At 29.1% G+C, this 22325-nt stretch overlaps 1 protein-coding gene across 1 annotated transcript in view; it reads left to right on the top strand.

Moving 5' to 3' along the window:
* LOC132924140 (monocarboxylate transporter 12-like) overlaps nt 1-21960 on the top strand; it is a 57109-nt gene extending 35149 nt beyond the window's left edge. The window contains exons 5-9 of the mRNA XM_060988263.1: nt 7041-7839; nt 14963-15188; nt 15662-15827; nt 17415-17615; nt 19445-21960. Coding sequence (XP_060844246.1) covers nt 7041-7839; nt 14963-15188; nt 15662-15827; nt 17415-17615; nt 19445-19605 — 1553 coding nt within the window. The 3' untranslated portion in view covers nt 19606-21960. The remainder of the gene's footprint in view (nt 1-7040; nt 7840-14962; nt 15189-15661; nt 15828-17414; nt 17616-19444) is intronic.
* The last annotated feature ends 365 nt before the right edge of the window (nt 21961-22325 follow it).

Here is a 22325-nt window from a genome sequence, read left to right as displayed (position 1 = left end):
TTCGAAAACGTTACATTTTTATTATATTATTAATATTAAATTATCACTATAGTTTTTATTTATATTAATTTTTAATTCAATACTGCCTTATTGTAGAACGGTGTGAATAGATTCATGATATGATTAGACAATACCTAAAAATTAATCTAAATTTTTTGATAATATTTAATAAGTATATTTATAAAATATAAGAATATACGTAAAAGTTTCAAGGTTTACGAATAATATTTTTGAACTGTAACAAAATAATTAAAATTATACGTCTTATACATTATTTAGATTTTTTGGTTCCAGTATGAACCTTATGAAATTACGAGGAAACTTTTGTTAAATTTTCAAACTTAAGATATACAAATTGAACATTTAATAAATTTGAAAATTATTTTGACAAAGTTTATCTTTAAAGTTTGTTGAACTTCAAATGCTTAAAAAAGTCATGCCAATGCATTTTTATTATTTTTAAATAGCTTTAAAACAATTGAGAAACCTTTTATTGATATTTCAAGCTTCTTGACCTAGTAAACTATTTTATTTTTTATTTGTAATTTAATTTTAAAGTTGTAAACAAACACACTATTGGTTCTTTTGAACGCAAATTTGCTATGTTGTGCTATTGTAAGACGGAGATAGCACATATGATTGTAGCGTCCGCTGAAACTAGTGAAAACAAGTAGGCAGGTAAGAACATACTTTGCAAACAGCTAATATTTTTCAATTAAAAATGATTAAACAAATTAAAGTTCAGAAAATCATTAAACGATTGTTTATAGTTAATATTAATTTATATTATAGTACTTAAAATATAGTTAGGAAATTTGAAATTTAATAAATTATCATTAAAAATGTCTTAAACCATAAAAATATTTTTATTTGTGTTTGTAAAGCGTCTCTCATTTTCAATCGCAAGTCTATAAAACAAAAAGCATCTTAACTGGGATACAAATGCATATTCTTGCATCTTGCAAATGACAACATGCAGCCCTACTCATATGGCCGTCTAAACGTATTATGTAACGTTATTTAGTTCATAGCGTGATGCATTATAATATTATAATATAGAGTTTTAGTCTATTAAATACAAAACAATTATTCGATCGATATAACATACTTTGTAAACAAAATCCGTCCTAATCTTTCCCATCACTCGACGTGCCACGCTCACCTGCCTTTGTATATTATAATACGTTTCTCGTCATTTTCTTGCATTACATACTAACACACAAACACACGAGGAGAATAATAATATATACTTAGCAACTTAGCTAAATGGATTCCTGCAACGCATTACATAATAATAATTATTAATTTTAGGTTCCCACACAGCATACATGCGGTAGTTATTGAATTATTTTACTATGGTTATAATTTATAAATATTTATAGTGAAACCTTTGAACATCCGTTATTGAGAGCTGTCCGCTGTTAGAAAAAATTGATATAATATTATGTATATTGTGTTTTATCAAAAAGTTTTATCGACTTAAAAAATATTTTACTTAAAATGTATAGTACGTATATGATACTACGTATTTAAAGTTATGACAAGCGGAGTAGTGGACAAACATTTTGCGGGGTACCCCGTACCATTCCACTCCGCGCATCAAAACTTTAAATACTAATAACTCATAAACTACTCGCCCAAAATTCGATTTTTATGTATCAAAATACTCAAAAAATTGTTTTACTTGATATTTTTGGAATATGAAATTAAAACTATATTGTCATTCAAAAAAGTAAAATCTTAAAAAAATATAAGGATTAAAAATATTTAAAAATATAATTTTTTTTAATAAAAACGTTGTTTTTTAACAACTTGAACCTATGTAAAAAATATTTTCAAAAACATGAATACTTTTTGAAATAACGAGTGTTTTATGATAAAAGAATCACCTTATATATACAACGTATCTCTATATAGAGACAATTTGTCTTCAGCTGGTTCACTAACTGCAATATTTTTTAAAACACCGGTGTTTTTGTGCCTGTGTACAATTACCAATGGGTGTTTAAAAATCACTCCATATTCATATATAACATAACTGTAATTTGTTCTTTACTTATTTTTCCACCGTTGCAATTCTAGCCTTTGATATTTACTGTTTTATCAGATAAGGCACGGAAAAACAAGCCGGTTTTGTCTAAATTAAAAATATTTTTTTGGAACAAATCCTTCACTCATTTCTATTAATTTGTAATTCTAATCGTCACAACATCTATGTCAACAGAACTACTTTCTCCACAGAAAACTTTTGTAAATAATGTTGTGACGTTGCGAAATTTCTGAAGTCATCCTTTAAATACTATAAAATTAATTTCTCCAAAATATATATTCTACAGCTTTTTTCCATAAAAAAAGGACCGGAAATGGGCAGATTTTTAGCACTGCCCTGTTAGAACCATTCGTAACACACATGATCTATTCAAAGCCCTTATTATCTTTAATAAAGTTCTTTTTTGTCTCACCATTTATGTTTTCATCACATCACTTCCGCAACTACTCGTAATAAGTATGGTTCCAATTTGAGTTTTTCCAGCTTTAAATTGAATTGCTAACTCACGAATGCTTTGTTTTTCTGCATCATAACATTTTATCATGTCGATTTTACTTTTTAATTTCAAACGCCACTATATACTAGACTACTAAAGCTATGATAAATATTAAATAACATACTGAATAGTAAAGATACATGTATTAGGTAGAGGTACTCGTATGTAACATGAATAAGCCATCACTATGCGTGTAATGTGTATTTTTGTCATAATCGTTTGTACATATTGGTATTTATTGATCATATAAACCTTATCGTATTCATTAAATTACACATAAAATAAATGTCTTTATCGGAAATATAGAAATAATATATAGGTACAATAGGTTCGAATTTCTCGATATACTCGGTATAGCTGTCCGTTATTTATACACAACGGACTATTATAACCTGTCCGTGTCCGCTATTTAGAAGAGTGTAAAGGTACGGTTTCCTTGTAGCGTCAAAGAGTGGAACATCACGGCGTCATGACGCCGCGTCTGGACGTTGCAGGGAAACCGTACCTTAAACCATTAATTTTAATGAAGCTGTGTCAGGACTGGAAAATTTGTCCATTATTGAGAAATGTCCAATAATTAGAAGTTTTCGTTAAGAGAGGTTGCACTGTAATACGATCTCGTATTGAAATTTACATATTTTTTTTTTAATTATACATATTATATGTAAAGCGTGTCGAACAAATACGTTTGGAATTTGCTTTAAAATAATAATGGAAATTATTCGAATAATGTTTGGAAACATATTTCTCCCACAATATAGCGTCCATATATTTTTTCAAATTATCGAATTTGGGTGTAATATTATATATTACATTTTATACGACACGGCCAATCTTACAATATTAATATCAATGATATCTATTTATTTTTCTGTTATCAAAATATATAGTTACATTTTCTTTTTTTTATTATAAAGTAATATAATAATACAACAATAATCCATTATACTTTTTAGTTTAACTGCTGTTTCGGCGGTATAAATATTCTATTGAGTATTATAGTAAGACTTCATTCGGTACGGAAATAAATATAACTGTTCTCGAAATATTTAAAAGTATGCTTGTCTAATGTCTACACATGCAAATTGTTTTACTTTGGTGTAAAATTGCATTAGACAAAATCCAGCTTTGTTTTGTAAAAGTTCTTTGAAAACTCATATTTTAAACTTTTCTGATATCGTCGTTCGCCCGCAGCCATAAAATACATTTTTAATTACCTAATATTATAAATACGTTTTCCCTATAAAAGCCATCATTGAATCTTTATTTTTGTTGAAAAATAATATATTTTCTATACTAAATGTAGTCAACTAAAAGCATCTATTTATATTAGTTAATACGTCGCATAAATGGTTTGTAAAACCGTTAAGTATGGTTAAGAACAACTCAACGTAATATTGCAAAAAAAATATATGTATACATTTTTATTATAAAAACAAGAAAACTTTGGCAGTGGAATAATTTCTTTTTTTATATTACTTTGACGATTTTTCATTTAAAATAAAAGTTGCTGCTTAAATGCGACTGTGTGATGTCCACTTAAATGTTCAATCGTGTTCTCTAAACGGATCTAAACATAACATTATTTTATTAAACTTTACTATGGAAAATTCACAATCCAAGCTAGTATAAGGAAATGGCATATTGTATATACACACTGCTTTAACGTAATATGGTCACGTCCTGAGTTTGTGGTTTGTTTACATACATGTACGTGTATGTGATTTTTCGATAAAGCCGTTTTTAACTAAACATTAAACGAATACTATATAGATATTAGATCTCTTTTAATCCATGATGTAGGCACTCGATGTTCAATTGGACGTGTGTGATTGGTAGGAGTAACCGAAAAAAAAATCAAGTGCTGAATTAATGATTTTCAGTAGTACTACTTATGAAATCAGTGCTCTACTAAAATTACACGTGGATTTTCTCTGTAAAACTTCAAGTTGATGATTGTTCGTTAGCATTTTTATAATCTAAATTATATTCAATTTTATATTGCCCTTACAAATCCAGCCTCTTGTTTGTCAGCAAAACCACAATTAACTTTTGAACTTTTGATTTTTGAAAAGATAACTATTATGTTTTTAATATTGTAACCTAAAGTATAACATTTTAAAAAATATTTCAGTGTATAAATTGTCGAATATAATTTTTTACAAAGAATAAGGTAATATGATTTGCAGAAAAAGTTCTGTCTAGGTCTTTGCATTATAGGACTGAAGTGAGTCCAGCTTACTGATTAATTTACTCAACCATAAATAAGATATGTCCATAAATACTTTTCAAAAATGAACAAAATGAATCTAAGCTGTTCTAGAAACTTTAAACTCTCTTAGTATTGTTGGTTTTATTGTAAAATTTAAAAAAATACCAATTTCCTATTTCTTACAGCAGTTTACCTGGCAGTATTGTGAAATATTTAAATGTATATATTTTTAGTTAGTAAATTAATCAAGCATGCTTAAAATTAAACAATGAAAACAACTAACTATGACTGATGGTCGTAGATTAAATTCATGTCATTCGATACAGTAGCATGGTACTTACAAGTAATAGGATGTGTGTTAGATCATATAAAATAATAATTTAAAAACAATCTAATAATATTACCATCAGAGTGATGGAAAAGCGGACATAAATATACGTATGTATTGTGCAATATGAATGACGTATAGTAAGTAAAGTGAGTTAAATTGAAGTGATGGATGGATTTTTGTAAGTAGGTATACTTTATTTTATATCTACACGGCGATTATGCCGGTTGTGTTAAATACCAATTTTTGTTACTTGCTTCCTTCGGTGAGCATGCTCATTACTTGACAAATATTCGTCAACCGTTGTCCTTACGAGTCGTTTAGGAATTATTGTAAATAATGTAACTATTATATTTAACTCGACGTATCACACGTGATTTCTCGTTTGACAAATATAGTGAAGATTCAAAGAAATTAAAAATAATCGCATTTACGTGATTATAATTAAATCGAAATATTATAATAGAGCATCGACTATATAGTGTTCGCCAAGTACACGAGCCTCGTAGGACCGGCAGATCGTGTGGTAACAAAACAAATTGGATTTCGAACGATGGCGGTAGCGCACATTATTTTTATGTAAGTACTATCATAATGTTGTGTAATTTCTGTGATGGCGTCGTATATTATTACTTCGATAACCGTCAATTTACCCCCGACCACTCGCGAGAAGGCGGTGAATAACGAATAATAAATACCAAACACCGAATATTCGTACAAGTAGGTACTTTGCATGTTCTCACTACACGGTGAGTGTATTATCCACGAATAGCGAATATTTGTTAAGTACACGAGTCGTGGGAACCCTGGCCAAATGCTGCCCACTAGGGGGAAAAAACGCGTGTTACTTATTGTATTTACCGATGGTGGTAAACATATGTGTGTGCAGTGTACACAATTATTTAATGACTTGTTTTAGGGCAATGCGCCGCATAAACGTCACATAGAAATGATATACGAGTACCCACGCGGTGCACGAGGAAATGTTAACCAATTCAATATTTATTGTTGAGCCGGTCTACATTATTAGTAATCTAAAGCTCAATCGACTTGACGTATATCACTAACGACAATCGATCTCTGTTTCAGCTGCAACATATATCACGCTGTAGAAGAAAAATTAAATAATTGTAACGATAATTAATTAATCGTAAATAAATCACGGGATTTCAGTTGTGTTACTCCCAACTATATTATTTAATATTTAATTGACAAGTAGTGCACTTAAGTAGGCGCGTACACGCATAATATTGTCTCCGTTTATACTAATTAACGTGCAGTATACAGCGTTTAGGTAAATGTAAAGGTAAACTCCTATCGCCAAATTTTAATACGTTATTGAGATAATATATCATATATTCATATCGTATTAATTTTGATTAAAACATTGTTCACTTTTAAAATATTATAAAGTTGCGGCGGTTTACAAACGCTTTCGTTATTTAATCGTATTACAACCTTGCAGTCAAGGCCGGATTTACGCCTAGGCCCGTGAGGTCCGTGCCTTGGGCGGCAAATTTTGTAAGAAATGAAAAAAGAATCATAAATATTTTATGCATTTATGTAACTGCGTAAATTAATATTATATAATATATTTTAATACTTTAATAGATATATTTAAAAAACAAAAGTAAATCCATAAATTTGACACATTGGTTTATTGTTTATTAGAATTTATAATTACTATTGTTTTGTTTAACATGATTACTGACCTAATTTCTTTAAAATGAAATAAATTTATTAGAAATGAATACTACATTTTTTTTCTTGGGGTAGGGTTGGCATATTTAAAAGGGCCTAGGACGGCACCTGTTTTAAATCCGGAACTGCTTGCAGCGTATTATTGGGAATATCGCAGCTTCATATATATACGATATATCGACGAAAATTAATGTTATAATATATTTATAGGCGCACAATCCGAGTCGTTATAACTGTTGTTGCGTGTTCGCAGGTCTGGGCTTCGGCATGATCTATCTGCCGGCCATCGTGAGCGTGACGTGCTATTTCGACAAGTTCCGGTCGCTGGCCACCGGCATCGCCGTGTGCGGTTCCGGACTCGGCACGTTCATCTTTTCGCCGTTGGTCGACTACCTGGTGAAAGGGTACGGCTGGAGGATCACCGTGGCCGTTATATCGGGCCTGGTGATGCTGTGCACGCTGTTCGGCATGCTGTTCCGGCCGCTGTCCGGTACCGCGTCCGCGGCCGACGACGACGGTGACGACGATGGCGAGAGGCCGGCGCTGACGAACGGGGCCGCGACCACCACGGTCGTGCTGAACATCATCGAACCGCCGGCGACCGAGAGCCAACCGCTGAACAACGGCGGTGGCGGCAGCGTGGACGCGGCCAACCGGTCGTACGAGCACATACCCAACTCGGACGACGACGACGAGTGGCGTGGCACCGGCCACGACCCCGCGGAGATGTCGCCCGACGCGCTGCTACTGTCGCAAGACGAGCGGGCCCGCAAAGACTCGGAGACGGTCGCGTCCAACGGGGCGGCTGACGCCTCGGCCGCGTCGTTTGGCAACGAACTGGACAGACAGTCGCGGTTCACGCTCAGCCAGCCCGAGCTGATCGCCGCGTCCGCCGGCCGGCTCAGCTGTCGGCTCAGCACTCGGCAGCGGAACGAGGTGTGCTACGCCAGCCAGAACCTAAAGCCGTCAGCGAACGGCGGCAGCGGCATCATGTACCAGAAGGACATATTCTACAGCGGCAGTCTGGTCAACTTAAACGTTAACCGCAGGAGGTTAGTATATATATATTAGGCCATCTGTTATTGTAGACTGATTGCGACATCCGGTTTATCGTATTTTTATCTTATTAAATACGCACACGTCATGACGCGATAGATTATACCATAAAGTGTATAACTACACTATATTATTTTGCACAAGTATAGATATAGTTCAAAATACGTTTTAAAAAAAATAATAACAATAAAAATATTTTGCACTTAATCAAACATTGTTTTCAAAATTGGTTTAGCTATTTTAATTAATCACACTAGCTGTATGTACATCTAACCGTACGTGTATCGCATTGGCGTGATAAGAGACGAATCGGATAAAAAAAATACAATTAAAAACACGTCTACCATTTTCGTTTATAAAACTATAATTTTTGTGACGTAGTATCGACGAATCGTTATCCACGGCTAAGCAATCGTGCTGTGAAGAAATTGTGTTTACGCCGCCGCGTAGAATATCATAAAAATATAATCTTTTAAAAAATTATTTTGTAATGAAATATCTGTTATTTGGTTAGTGATATCTATTTGTGCCCTAGATTTTTTAATCAATATAATGTGTCCATAGGAGTTACTTCCTCTCAAGCACAACATTTGAAGTTGTGCCATTACAAATATACTCGAAAGTGAAGACTAGGACTAAATCGTATATTAATATTATGTACTGACCTAGTTATCAGTATATGTATTTAAAGATAATAAATATTAATTAATATTGATTAATAGCTACACGGTGCGTTAAAGTGCGTGGGGCACTGATGTATTTTAATGCGATACGGATTTGGGTTTAAATTCGCGGATTAATGTAATTACTATTCAAACATATAAATACCTAGTAGACCGATGTTGTCCATGATGATAAATGACCAATGCTCAATAAATACTGCAAATACAACCTATGTACCTAACATATTATATTATACTATGCGTGTTGCGAATACATAGAAACAATCATTTATTGCGGGCGAAGGGCGTAAACACGAGTTGTAGATACATAAAAATAATAATAGTAATGTAAATTGTTTACTGAATAAAATATATAACAATTTATATTAATTAACATGCATATATATACGTATAATATATAATACGTATCAAATATTTTGAGATAAAATTTATGTTTTATTCATATTAGTAGAAGTATCAATTAAATTAAATTATGAAAATGATGCAATTCAACATTGACACTTTTGTGCAAATTATTATTTATACTTAGCCTTGAGTGGAGTCTATTGGTTTAAAAATGATGTTTTCAAGAAACTGTTACGTTTTTAATAATTAGGAATAACTAACGCATAAAGCAATGGGAGAACGAAAGTATATACACAATATGGTTTTTAACTATAGGTATATTGATTTTGTTTTTTATATTGTAATTCTGAAAAAAATATCTAATTGTAAAAACATTTATTTTCACCAAATATTTATATCAGTGTTTTTTAGATACAGTGTCATTTTTATAAAATATGTTTGTTTAAAACGTGTATAATGTCATCAGTTTATAATTGACTCGTATTGTAATACATTTTATCAAGAATAGGTTTCAAATTATTATTAAAAGTTGTATAAAAGTTTCGTTATAATAATTACCTTTCTTAAAGTTAACTAAAACCAGATTTTTCCTTTGAATTTTAACAACTTAATGTAATTAAATAATTATTTACTTATTTAATTTTTAACTATTAAAAAAATATGTTTTTGTAAACATAACGTTTTGGATAAATGCTTACTTTTTATTAACCTTAACAATGCATAATTTAAAACAAGAAATATTATCGCTATTTGTTTCATTTTTAAAGAATAATTAATATTTTAAATTTTAGTGTAAACGTATAATGTCAAATCTTATAAATGCTTTTATATATATTTTAAGGTTAGAAAATATATATAAAAAATTACTTTGTTGTACAGTAAGAGTAGAATGTGTATCCCTTCGTCATTGAGTAGGTTAAAACAAATATATTTTTAAATTATAAATAACAAAATCACTAGAATCGTTATTTTTAAGAAATTTGAATTACATTCAACTTTTTTTAAAAACCAATAATAACAACGTTTGAGGATCTTGTATTTAATCTTCAAATCTTAGGTATGAATGTACAAAGGTTTCTTATGTAATTATAAGGTTTATACCAAAAAGAGATTGTTGGAATTTAAACCACTTAGGAAAATAAAGGAGGTATCAAAGTTGTTATTTTTATCATAGGCTTGCTCTAAAATCACTTGTTCAATAAACGGCCATTTTTAAATTGATTGAGCACAGTATGGAAAAGGTTTTCGATATAGTTTTATAAAGTCAACTTCTGTCCTTGAAAATTGATTGTAGAAATAAGAATATACTCATGGCGCTGTTTATCAGGTGTTAACAATTATGTTTTAAAAAATATTTTCTGGAAACAATAACTTACTTGGCTGTGTTAAAAATATATGTTGTTTACATTTGTTGTTCAAGTTTCTAGAAAAACGAAAACTTAAACCTATATTCATAAAGTTATTACACTTAAACTAAAATATATCAAACATCAAAACCAATTCACCACAGACGTAGTTTTCGTTTCGGTCAGATTTGTCTTCGAAGCAAGGTACATCGGCTCAAACTTGTTTGTGAACGTATGAAGTACACTGAGCCTCTATATTATATTTGTTCATTTTTTTCTCCCAGACAAATTCGAGTAATACAGCTAGCTATAGTATAAAAAATATAATATTATCCGTGTACAAATAGCGACTTACGCACCAGCTCAGCAAAAAATTGTTTTTCGTATACACGAATTACACTCAAAACTTACTATAAATAGAGTTAGTCTTTTTAAAAAAAACGATACAGTGTAGGCGAACAATTTAGTGAAAATAACAATAACAAACACAATTTTCAGTGTCCCATAATATTATAACATCTTTGAACTTTCCCATGACTTGGGCACTCGGCCTATGAGTACTGATTAATTTTGGTGTTTTCCGACAACCATACTAATATTTATATTATTATAACTAGACGATTATATTTTTTTCTACGGTGTAAAGAAATTATTTTTTAACATGACAGCAAATTACTAGGAAAAATGTATTTTATCACAGTAGAAATCTTTTTCCCATTCTCGATTAAACAAATGTAATTTTTTGGAATTTCAATGAAAATTAAGTATTTATCGGTTTTTCTTATTATTTGATAAAAACTATTGTGCGTCATGAATCACGATTACTGATAGTGATAAAACCTAAGTAGATAGTACTTATATAAAATTATCAAGAGAAATTAATAAATATTTTCAATATAATACAGTATGATATGATCAACCCCATAAATATGTTATCACAAAAATAGTTATAAAACAATTTTTAACTTTATATTTTTAGATTAAAATATTTTACTTAACAGTCAAATTTTTTTTAATTTTAAAAAATAGCGTTTTATTTTACCGAGTTAATATTTTGAAACTAGTGTACTGAAAATATTTGTTCAGTCAACAGTTTTTTCAATACTGTCGTGTTCAACTGATGGCATTTATAAAACCCATCATAATTTTTCTAATGTAGTTTAACGATTATACAGTTTTGTAGTGTAGTAAATGTGTGTTAAGTGTAAACATAATGTCACATTACGTTTGTTCCCGTCAATAACTTATTACTAAATAATGTTTTTTTTAAAATTATTATTGTGCTCTAATAAAAGAGTACCATTTATTATAATTTTAAATACTTTATCACTTTGTAAAAAATAAAAATATATATATTATGTAGGAGGTAGTTGACTTATTTATTTAAGAATAGCTTTGAAACAATAAAGTCCCTAGTTGTGTGTATAGTGTTAAAATACAAATGTGTAATATGAATTTAAAAAGTGTTTGTAACTTTGCCTCGAAAAATATTATGCATATACATGTTTATGAAGAATAGCACCAGAGCGTTAATTATTCTCATAAAAATGAATGATTGGTGTATTTTTGTGCGGTAATCACAACGAATAGCACGATATTATAAGCACGCTCTTTAATATGTCATATACTTTCATAGCGCATATAGTTGGGGTATAGATAGGTAATGACTTGCACACTTTGTGAGCAATAATCACAAGTGTTGTCTCGCATAGTATCCGAATAGACCTTTATAATAATATTTATATGTGTGTGTTTATTGTACTATAAGTATAGACTATAGGCCACCCTTCACGTGTAGTGACTATATAGTGAGTACCTATATACATGAACGCTTTCACCTATTTTTTCAAGTATATGCAGATGGTTTAATATTTTTTTTTTTTAAATTAAAGCACGTGCGGTACGTCCATTGGACAAAATCGACCTAAACACGTCCAAATGGTTGAATTTTTTTGATTTTCTCAACTCGTCATACCGTGCAGTAAAGCGCTTCTATCGTATTGGTACTATCATTTCCAACGATTGACAAAATCGTAACATTTCCGACTATCTTAAAAACAGATAATTAACGTATATGCTCGACATAAATACATTCTAATTTTTAAAATTTTATCAAAAATACTATGTTTAAGTGGTTCAAATCATTTTAATATTTCATAACAATTTACAAAAGGTACATTGTTATGGTACATTTTGAATTAATTAAAAATTTAAAACTAATCCAAATTCGTTATTGTGATGTGTACTTTATAATCCAACCCCTTAAAATAACGAAAAAAAATAAAACCACTGTTTTTAAAAAATGAAAAATTTAAACAGGTGTTATGCAAACTTCGACATTTGTAACACGTTATTTTTGTCATTTTTAGTCATTGGTGTATGCCTATCGATAAGGTATATTACCTTTATTGGACTTAATATTATATTTTCGCATTTTTACCGTTTTTAAAAAGAAGAGTTCAAATTAAAACCATCAGACATGCGTCAGAAATAGCATTTCTTTAAGATTTACCCCATGACTATAAGAATAAATGTTAACCCTGAACATTGCAAAAACTTTTATTTGATGTCATATGCATACGCTGTCATTTTCTCAATTTTGAAAAATATCTACTAAACAATTTTAAATTATTACCTACCTAAAATAATGAATGTATACATCGGAATTTTCAGAGAAATATCGTGTTTTAAAATAGAAAATTAAAAAATAAATGTTATAATAAAAGTATTTAATTTAATGAAACAAAACACTTAATATGATAAAAATAAAATATATTTTTTTTCTTAAAAAAGGTCTTTGTTCTTAAAATTGTGTATATTTATAATAAAAAAAATATTTTAAAATGTATTAACTTAGCGATAAAATAACTGTAAGTGATTATTTTCGTGCTTTAGAAACTAAAAATTATAGTACCTAAATGTTACAATCTGTATCGACTGTATCATAAGCAAAATAGTATTTATTTTACTTCAAGTGCTAATCTAGTTTTTAGTACTATATTTTCCCGTATGTGATTTATGATTCTTTTGCGAAACGCGTAGGTCACATATTATTCGTTAGATCAGTATTTACCTACTATTATTTATCACTTTATTTTTGTAGATATGTTTCCCTTGTCTCCCCAAATAATAAAAACAAAGTGTTATTATCGTTATAATAATTCTGCACTGCGTATATTCTGATCACAATTTGAAAACGATTGCTCATTGCTCTATATATAGGTAATATATTTCTCGATTGTTTGACTAGGTATACAAATTCTTCGTTATCATCTCGCGTTCTAATTTCATACTGATATTAATGTCCATGAAATACAAACACGTTGTTCTATTGAAAACAAAAACAATGTAGATACACCAAAATAATAAAACATTATTTTCGTGCTCTATCACAAAAGACAGTTTGTCTAAGAATGGTCTTTTTATCCGATTTCTATCGAGTTGTTGTGCACAATGTAAACACATTCCACCACGTACACAAATCATTAAATTGTATATGAAACTGTGTACTATAGATTTCACATTTATTTTTACGTATTCGAGTTCTCTGGAGTTATAAATATACTTACTTCAGTCTGAGATGCACAAGAGACAGCGATTTTCGAAAAATGTGCAATTATCTTTAAACACATTTATATAAGTTATAAAAGGTTACAATATGACTTTAAAGGTAAAATAGTTGTAACAATCATTTTTAAATTATTTAAATGTCACCAATCAGGTTATCAAAATAAAATTAGTTAAGAGGTATTTTTGAATTTGGATTTTTTAATGTAATTTTTATTTTTTTATAATCGTTTTTATTTAATTTTTTACTTGATCAAAAAACATTTGTACATATTTACAAAAAGTTACTAAATAGGTTCTCTTATCCATAAAAATACATTTTTTTGATCGTGAAATTAACAAAAATGTGCGACAAAAACTCATAAATAAATAGAAAAAACTAAATATATACCTATATAGGTATATTATCTTTATTGCATTAGTATGAATAAAATATTAAACGTTCTATTACATATTATATTTTCAACAAAGTATCTCAAATAATTCTATAATTATAGAACTTTTTATTATTCCAAACAAAATTATTACGTTATCTTATACATCATATATATATGTTTGAAATAAGTCATATATGAATTTAATCATAAAAACATAAATTAGGTTTATTAACTTGAATAGAACTGGCTCAGCGCACTCTCCCACGCAACTTTAGACTTTGTGTATTATAGTCATGTCGATTAAATTTAATTGGGAAAAAATCTTAAAATCTGGTTATTAAAGATAACCAAAAAATGCACAAAGCTTAATATTTTTTGAATTGTTTAAAATACAAAATTAGAATGATTTTCAATTTTAATTCGAGAAAACATTTTGCGATTTGTATGTAAAATTGAATGTGCAGCAAATACTGTTGAGTATCATAAATCAAATAATATTAATTTTAATAAGCTTTTATTTAAACTAACATATAAATATTCGTTATTCAAACAGAATTCAAAATAAATATTACATGGCTAATTTTCAAAATTGAGGTATGTCTGTGTGGTTGTTAGTAATGTGTGGATAGATACCTAACCAGGTGAATCCCGGTTTTCATTTCAATTTTTTCATCGTCTGTAGGTTATTTTAACATTTTATACCTACATGTCTGAATGGTATCTAGTATGCCCTTCTCAATATTGATGTACCTAACAGTTATAGAATACCTAAGCAAATCTAATATCTCAATGTTCTCTTAGAACCATATCACAGTCGACCAACGCCGGTGCTTATGCCACCGAAATGACCAATGCAATCATAGAAAGCGACCAGTTTTCGGATGGTATCTGTTGTTCCGCCGACGCCAAGAATACAATAAAGCAAATGTTGGATTTCTCACTGCTTAAAGATCCTGTCTTCATACTGTACACAATTTCAAACTTCTTGACGAGCATTGGCTTCAATATACCGTACTTGTACTTAGTGGTAAGTATTTATAGGCTAATAAAAAACTTGTACTTTTTGGTGAATATGTAAATTATGTATACACTATAGTGTTTATAACTGATGTGCATTTCCGTACATTATTATACAAAATACAAATACAATTCATTTAATTGGAACATTCATATTTTTGGATATTCAAATATTTTATGTGCGATACATTCATTTAATAACTGCACAATAATATTATAATAAGCCCTTATTCTATTGATTTATATTTTGTGCATATAATACTTTTATAATATATATATATTTATATATTATATTATGTATATTTAATTTATACTTTTGTATTGGTTCGATATATGAACTAAAACTTTTAGGTATTGAGTTCATTGCATATAGTTTCGTTTTACTATTAATATTATTATCATCCAACGTGAAAATCACGAGCTATGTTGTTTTCAAATCATTATTATTATTATATCATGCTGATATTATTTCATGTGTTCCAGCCTCAAGCCGGCATTATGGGTATACCATCCAAACAATCAAGTTATTTGTTAGCATTGTTGGGTATCGCCAATACATTGGGTAGGATCATACTCGGATTTATATCAGACAAACCGTGGATAAACAGGCTCATGGTGTACAATCTGTGCTTGGCCGTTTGTGGTATAGGTAAGTGTACATTTTTTTATTAATATTTTTTACAATAAATACAATCGTCGTAGTTCGAATTTTAGGGTGCAATGCACTATATGTACATCTCAATAAGGTCGCGTTTTTATGGACGCGTCTTGTACTCTTGTAGGCAACATCTTATAGATATAACTTCTCCAAACAAGGCTGTAGCTTTGTGTTAATGTGGTAGTCGATATCTTGACAATGCATATTGAATATTATCAATTATTTTACATTAATTTATTATGTATACAACTGCGTGTTCAGAATATGATGACGTTAGTAGACTTTTATCGTCTCTATTTTATTCATTTGCTATTGGCCACAGGCCCACAGCAAATCATTATCGAATTTGTCGTTGTGTAACCAAAACTATACGCTTAAGCATAACCAACATTAAATTTAACGATTTTTTTCAACATTTATTTAATACTAAATCATAACTAATTATACCTATAAATAAATCATTATTTTAATAACTAGTTTTAGGTATTATAATTTTTATTTTTACCTTATTTTGTAATAGGTATTGTACTAATTTATATTGAAATGTATATTATAACAAATAAGAATATTTAAATATAATGTTTGGTTTGCTGCAAAAAGGATATTTATTTGTAACCTTATATAAATGATTTTTCATAAACTACTTTAAAAGAGTTAAATAATTAAATAATTTGATATAATATTATTGTGATATTCATTGATGGAAAATTAAAATTTTCGACTTTTTTCGATTTGTTATCATAATTGTTTTGTTTCTACGTTAAAAATCTTAATTTAATATAAAGGATTTATTTTATATAATGTTCTTTTAGAAAATAAAAAATTCTTCGTCAAAACTTTTCTTACAACAGGTTACTAAACTTATAAACTGTTTATAGCAATTTAAAAATACCGTAAATGCAAATACACAGTAGTTTTATAAAAATTTTGATAAAAATGGATATTTATAAATCATAATATACTTACCTCTGACGAATTTGTTATATATTGTTATAAAAAAACATTATTTTTGAAAATGTTTACCATTTTGTAGGTATACTATTATTTACCATTTTTACTATTTTTTTTTAACATGTTACTATTATTTTTACAACGCAATTTTCAAGATAGGTTACACGACGAGGATATATTTTATCAATATACATTTTAGATATCCTGAGACATCGCCTCCGCTCAGATTTGTTATTTGCATTCAATGATTTTTATCATTAAATTCAAATTAAAATCATCTTTACAGTAACTTTCTCTAGGACGAGGTACACTCGTAAGGCAAAACCTTCTACTCGGTTTTTAAATATAGGTACAAAGTGTGTGGTAGTTTCATTGATTTTATTTTTTTAGTTTAACAGGCTATTAATTATAAACCATAATATATTTTTTGTATTTGTATTTTTTATTTTTATTTAATGTGGTAAAAATGATATAAAAGTGTAGTTGTTACGTATACAATTGTTAAGCACATCGCTTGCTAGGTACCTGCCAGATGACAACGAAGCGTTTATTGTAATATTTTAGTAATATTAATATGTTTCTAATTTAATACAAAATATTTTTTTTTTCATTTGTTTTACGGTGCAGCTACAATGCTGAGTACATACTGCACGGACATACTCTCGTTATCTTTGTACACGATCGTTTTTGGCTCCACAATCGGTGCGTACGTGGGTCTGACGTCAGTGATCCTGGTGGACCTCCTGGGCCTAGACAAATTGACAAACGCTTTTGGGATCCTGTTGATGTTCCAAGGCATTGCCTCGCTCGTCGGACCACCCATAGCCGGTAACCTATTTATCTAATCCATCGCGCATTGTATATTACATTATTAAGTAAACACGACGATCAATAATATATTATAATAATTAATAATGGTATGTAGGAATAGGACCTCCTGAGTAAGCTTGACCTTCGTCCTAATGTCTATCTATATGCGTTCCTGGTATATGTTAATCCCACTGCAAGAATTTTAATGTAAATCCATTAAGAAGACGCTGCCCTGGTATTTGTTCTTGTGACGGGTTCGCTTGATATAATATATCATATAATAAGCCTCTACGATTGCTTTACGTTGGACGATATTAGCCGTCGCATCAGTATCCCAATATCTCTCAGACGTCGTAGTGATGTTGTCTAATATTATACAAACGCTACAGCTTAACTGATTCAATATTAATTTTAACTGAGCTTAAACAAAAATATATGTCGTCAACCGAGAAAGATTCAATTAAATATTTTATTACACGAAACATCCTATGTATTTATACTTATAGTACAATACACCAAAATCCTCTGAAGTAAAACCCAAATAAATATGTCTAAGTTTATCGTACATTTTGACGATAAAAATATTTGTGAGATTTTTTCATAGAAAATTTTATAAAGTTAAGTCTAATAAAGAAGATTTAGTACTTAACGTGTCTCATACTATAATATTATACGTATTTACCTACTATTATAACTTCTTCATTAGACAGTTAAATATTATTTTTTTATTAGACCGTAAAAACATAATTTCGTGTAAAATAGCATAAAGTACGATATTGATTGTTTTTTTGATAAGGATAAAAAAATATTCATAGTATTCTTTAGGACGTGATATTATTAAAAATACGTGTAATCTGAGTCCGAGTTGACCAAAATTATATTAGAAAATTAATATAGAAAATAGTATTTTTAGGTTAATATTTGGCAAGATAATAAAATCAACCGTATTTTCAACAAAACTTTTAAAAACAATTTTTGGGAAAATATAGACGCTCAACTTTTGTCTTTTTATAAGATAATAATCATAGAATAATATACGAGTATATTAAAAAAAAAATAAATAAAATAAATTAGTCGTTACCACGATTATAATATATATATTATGGTATGTATTGCCGCGTTTGTCCGTCTCGGATTTTTAAGCTGCGCAACATGTTATAAAAAAAATCTTACGTCGATTAATCGAAAATGAAGTTATTTCCAATCGGTGGGTAGAGACAAACACGCTGAGAGACATCATCCTGTAGGTATGTATCGCGATACACCCGCAGCACATAACTGTAATCACTGCAATATCTTATATGCATATAATATAATAATATGTACATCGCCCAGTTTTTGGGGGACATCAGATGGCTACGAAAATACCGACGACCGTTATAAATTATAACTTTCTGTTATGTATAGTGATGCATAGGCGTGTTTACGCGTCTTGCCTGTCCCGCACAGGCATGACCTGCGAAATTTGATCTAGCTTACATTATAAATTGTGGTACATAATATACCTAACCTTATTTTTTTCTCAGTTTCTGATTTCATATAATATTTTTTTAATTTTCATCGTGTGGACTTGTAACGTTTATATTTATAAGACTATAAAAATTGATAATTCTAGTGCAGTAACCCCATCCTCCTGGATATGCCACTGTTGTGCACGACCTGCGAATGAAGCCTAGACACGCCTATGTAGTGATGCATTATTATTTTATATCGACGACGATAACGTCATGTTTATAATTATTACGATATCGAGATAGAAATATCTGCATGCATATATCGATATATCGGTATTATAAACGCGTGTTTGAGATGTTTAATAACCGTTTGTTTATTTCGTTTGCGTACAGGGTGGCTGTTCGACATAACGGGCTCGTACAACCCGGGATTCTACCTTTCGGGATCGAACATCGCCGCCAGTGGTCTGATGCTGTTCGTCATACCGTACGTCCAGCGGCGATGCGAACGGAAGGAACTGGAGAAAATGACTGCAGTTGTAAATAATAATTAACGCGTAATAACATACACACACACACCCACACACCCACACATACACACACAATGTACTCCTATACGAATTGTTATAAATGTTACGTTAAATGGGAAAATATTTTTTTTAAAAAAAAAAAAAAAGAAAAGAAAAGAAAAAAAGCCATCGACAAAAAATCAAATCTATTATAGTTAATATTATATTATGCGTTATAACGTGCCCCCAGGACTGTAACACGCAGAGGGCGTTTATATTTTGTATTTTCATTATTTATTATATTTTTTTCTCTGCCCCGCGGGGAGATTCCGTTGCCGCGTTCTTCCTGTTTGGATTTTTGCTCAAAATATATTTTATGTGAATAATATATTATATGATATGTTTACATTTTAATATTATAGAATAGATATGATTTCGTCGTTTTTAGTTTTAATCGCGAATTTGTGTTCAGGCGAGCAGGCGAAGACACGTCGCGTGATACACACAAATATAATATAATATATATATATATACTTAAGTTTTATTTTCTGTTTCATTTTATTATTACACATTCGTTTTGTGAATTACATATAATACGATTTTTCCGATTTTTTTGTTGCTAATTTGTTAACGTATTTTTTGCATTTACCAAATATCAATTGAAATATCATTGAATTCATAAATTATATAGATATATGTGTGCTTTAGCCACAATTACGTGTATTTTTAAAACGACCAAAACATACATAATATTAATACATTTTATAAATTATTGTACCCATAATTCTAATTAAAACGAACGATTATGAAATAACTTTATGACCGAATAATCTATTTAAATTAATAATATTCAACAAATGATTCCTACTAAATATTAATCATAAACGTAATATTAATCTAACAAGAATTAAATTATTTTAGAATGAATCATTAATATTTCGAATATTTCCCGACTGTGAAAACAAAGTCATTTACCAGTGATTTTATTAGCTACTCGATGATTCTTTAATTGATTTCCGGTATAACCGGAAACTAATTGTCTGATCGATCGATCCTCAATTATTGTTGCTAAACACAATAGTTTTAAAAATATTTTGATCTTTTAAAAACAAAAAAAAATCCCGTTTACATTAATTACACCCTTGTACGCTGCCAGCGGCAACGATATTCATATTTTATTTACATAATTCGCACGTGATGTTTCAATAAATCGATACTTCAATATTGTTGTGTAGTATATAATAATGTAATAAGTACAAAACTACAAACATACACAATATTACAATATACATTATTATGATATAAATATTATTGATAAAATTAAGTATATATTACTGTGTACAAAACTATGTTTTATGCGAGTGACAGTTTAAATGATATGTGGACGACTGCACTCGTCTGTTTAAGACGGTCTAGTAATATTATTCTACACGTTTAACCTGTATAAAACAGGCGAATAAACCGTCTCCCAAAGTTTTTTTTTTGGACAGTCGACTACGACTTCAGTGCATAACACAACATTAGTTACAGTGCAATATTAATAACATAAATTCTCTTAAAAACTTTTTTGGATTTATCTGTTCGTTTTTTTTTTCGGGAACATTGCTAAAAGAATTTAACATGCAAGCAAAAATACACATTCACATATTCGTGCTTAAATTTGTAGTATAACTTATTATTATTCGACAAAAAAATTAAAAATTCACGTTTTTCCGTTTCGGGAACACCCCCGAGTGTTGATTTGTCGCAGACGAGTATTACTAAACAGTATATTATTATTTTTAATATTATTATTATTTTTATTATTATTATTATTATTATTATTATTTTAGTTATTATTATGATTATAATTTAATATTTATATAAATTATATCGCGGTCGTCCATGCGATTTGGCAGTGCGTACCGTACTCATATTTGCTGTCGGAGCGACTTATTATTGTATTATTATTACTATTATTACTACTATTATTATTACTGATTTTTTTTCTCCCATTAGAAAAAAATGTGTCATTTATTAATGTTTTTAAATTGCCATCGTAGTTAAACTCGACAATATGTGTCCCTTAGTTATTTTATTTTATATATTTTTGTTACACGGTACAAAATCATGAAGAAAAAAACTGAGAGGCCAATTATTTAATGTTAAGTATTAACTATGTATATAAGGAGTTATTGTTATTTTAAGCATCATGATGTGCAGGAATATTTTTAATAAACGCTTTTTCGATGTACAAAACTATGTTATGTTCTCTATTTGTAGAACGCTATATTATCAGCTATGTTGTAATTTTTATTTGGACAAAAAAACTGGGACAAATAACATAAATCGTTAATATCGATGATTGTATTGTATAATATATATTGACAAAATGTTGAATATAAAAATTTATAATATACACAGTTTTGCAATGTTTACTCAATAGTATCAATTAAATCAATAATCAAATTATGATAGGCAAATCAAAGAATTCACTTAAAAAATACTAAAATGTAGTATATTATATAAACAAGTAATTTATAATAATATGGAACCCAAGAGTCCTTAGTTATATCAAAAACAAAAACTATGTTAAATTATTACAGGCATTTATTGACTTAAAATTAAAATTTATTATATTTTTATTAATCTTTTATTTGATTTAATTTAAATTACCACTAATAATAGTATTTAAATATTTGTTTATTAAAAATCAATTAATAAAAAATAGTAAATGTTGATACTATTTGAATATTAAATTTGTTTAGGTAATTTCAATTGTTCAT

The sequence above is a fragment of the Rhopalosiphum padi genome, chromosome 3 (genome assembly GCF_020882245.1).
Source record: "Rhopalosiphum padi isolate XX-2018 chromosome 3, ASM2088224v1, whole genome shotgun sequence".
NCBI lineage: Eukaryota > Metazoa > Arthropoda > Insecta > Hemiptera > Aphididae > Rhopalosiphum > Rhopalosiphum padi.
This window is presented reverse-complemented; position numbering and strand designations above follow the sequence as displayed.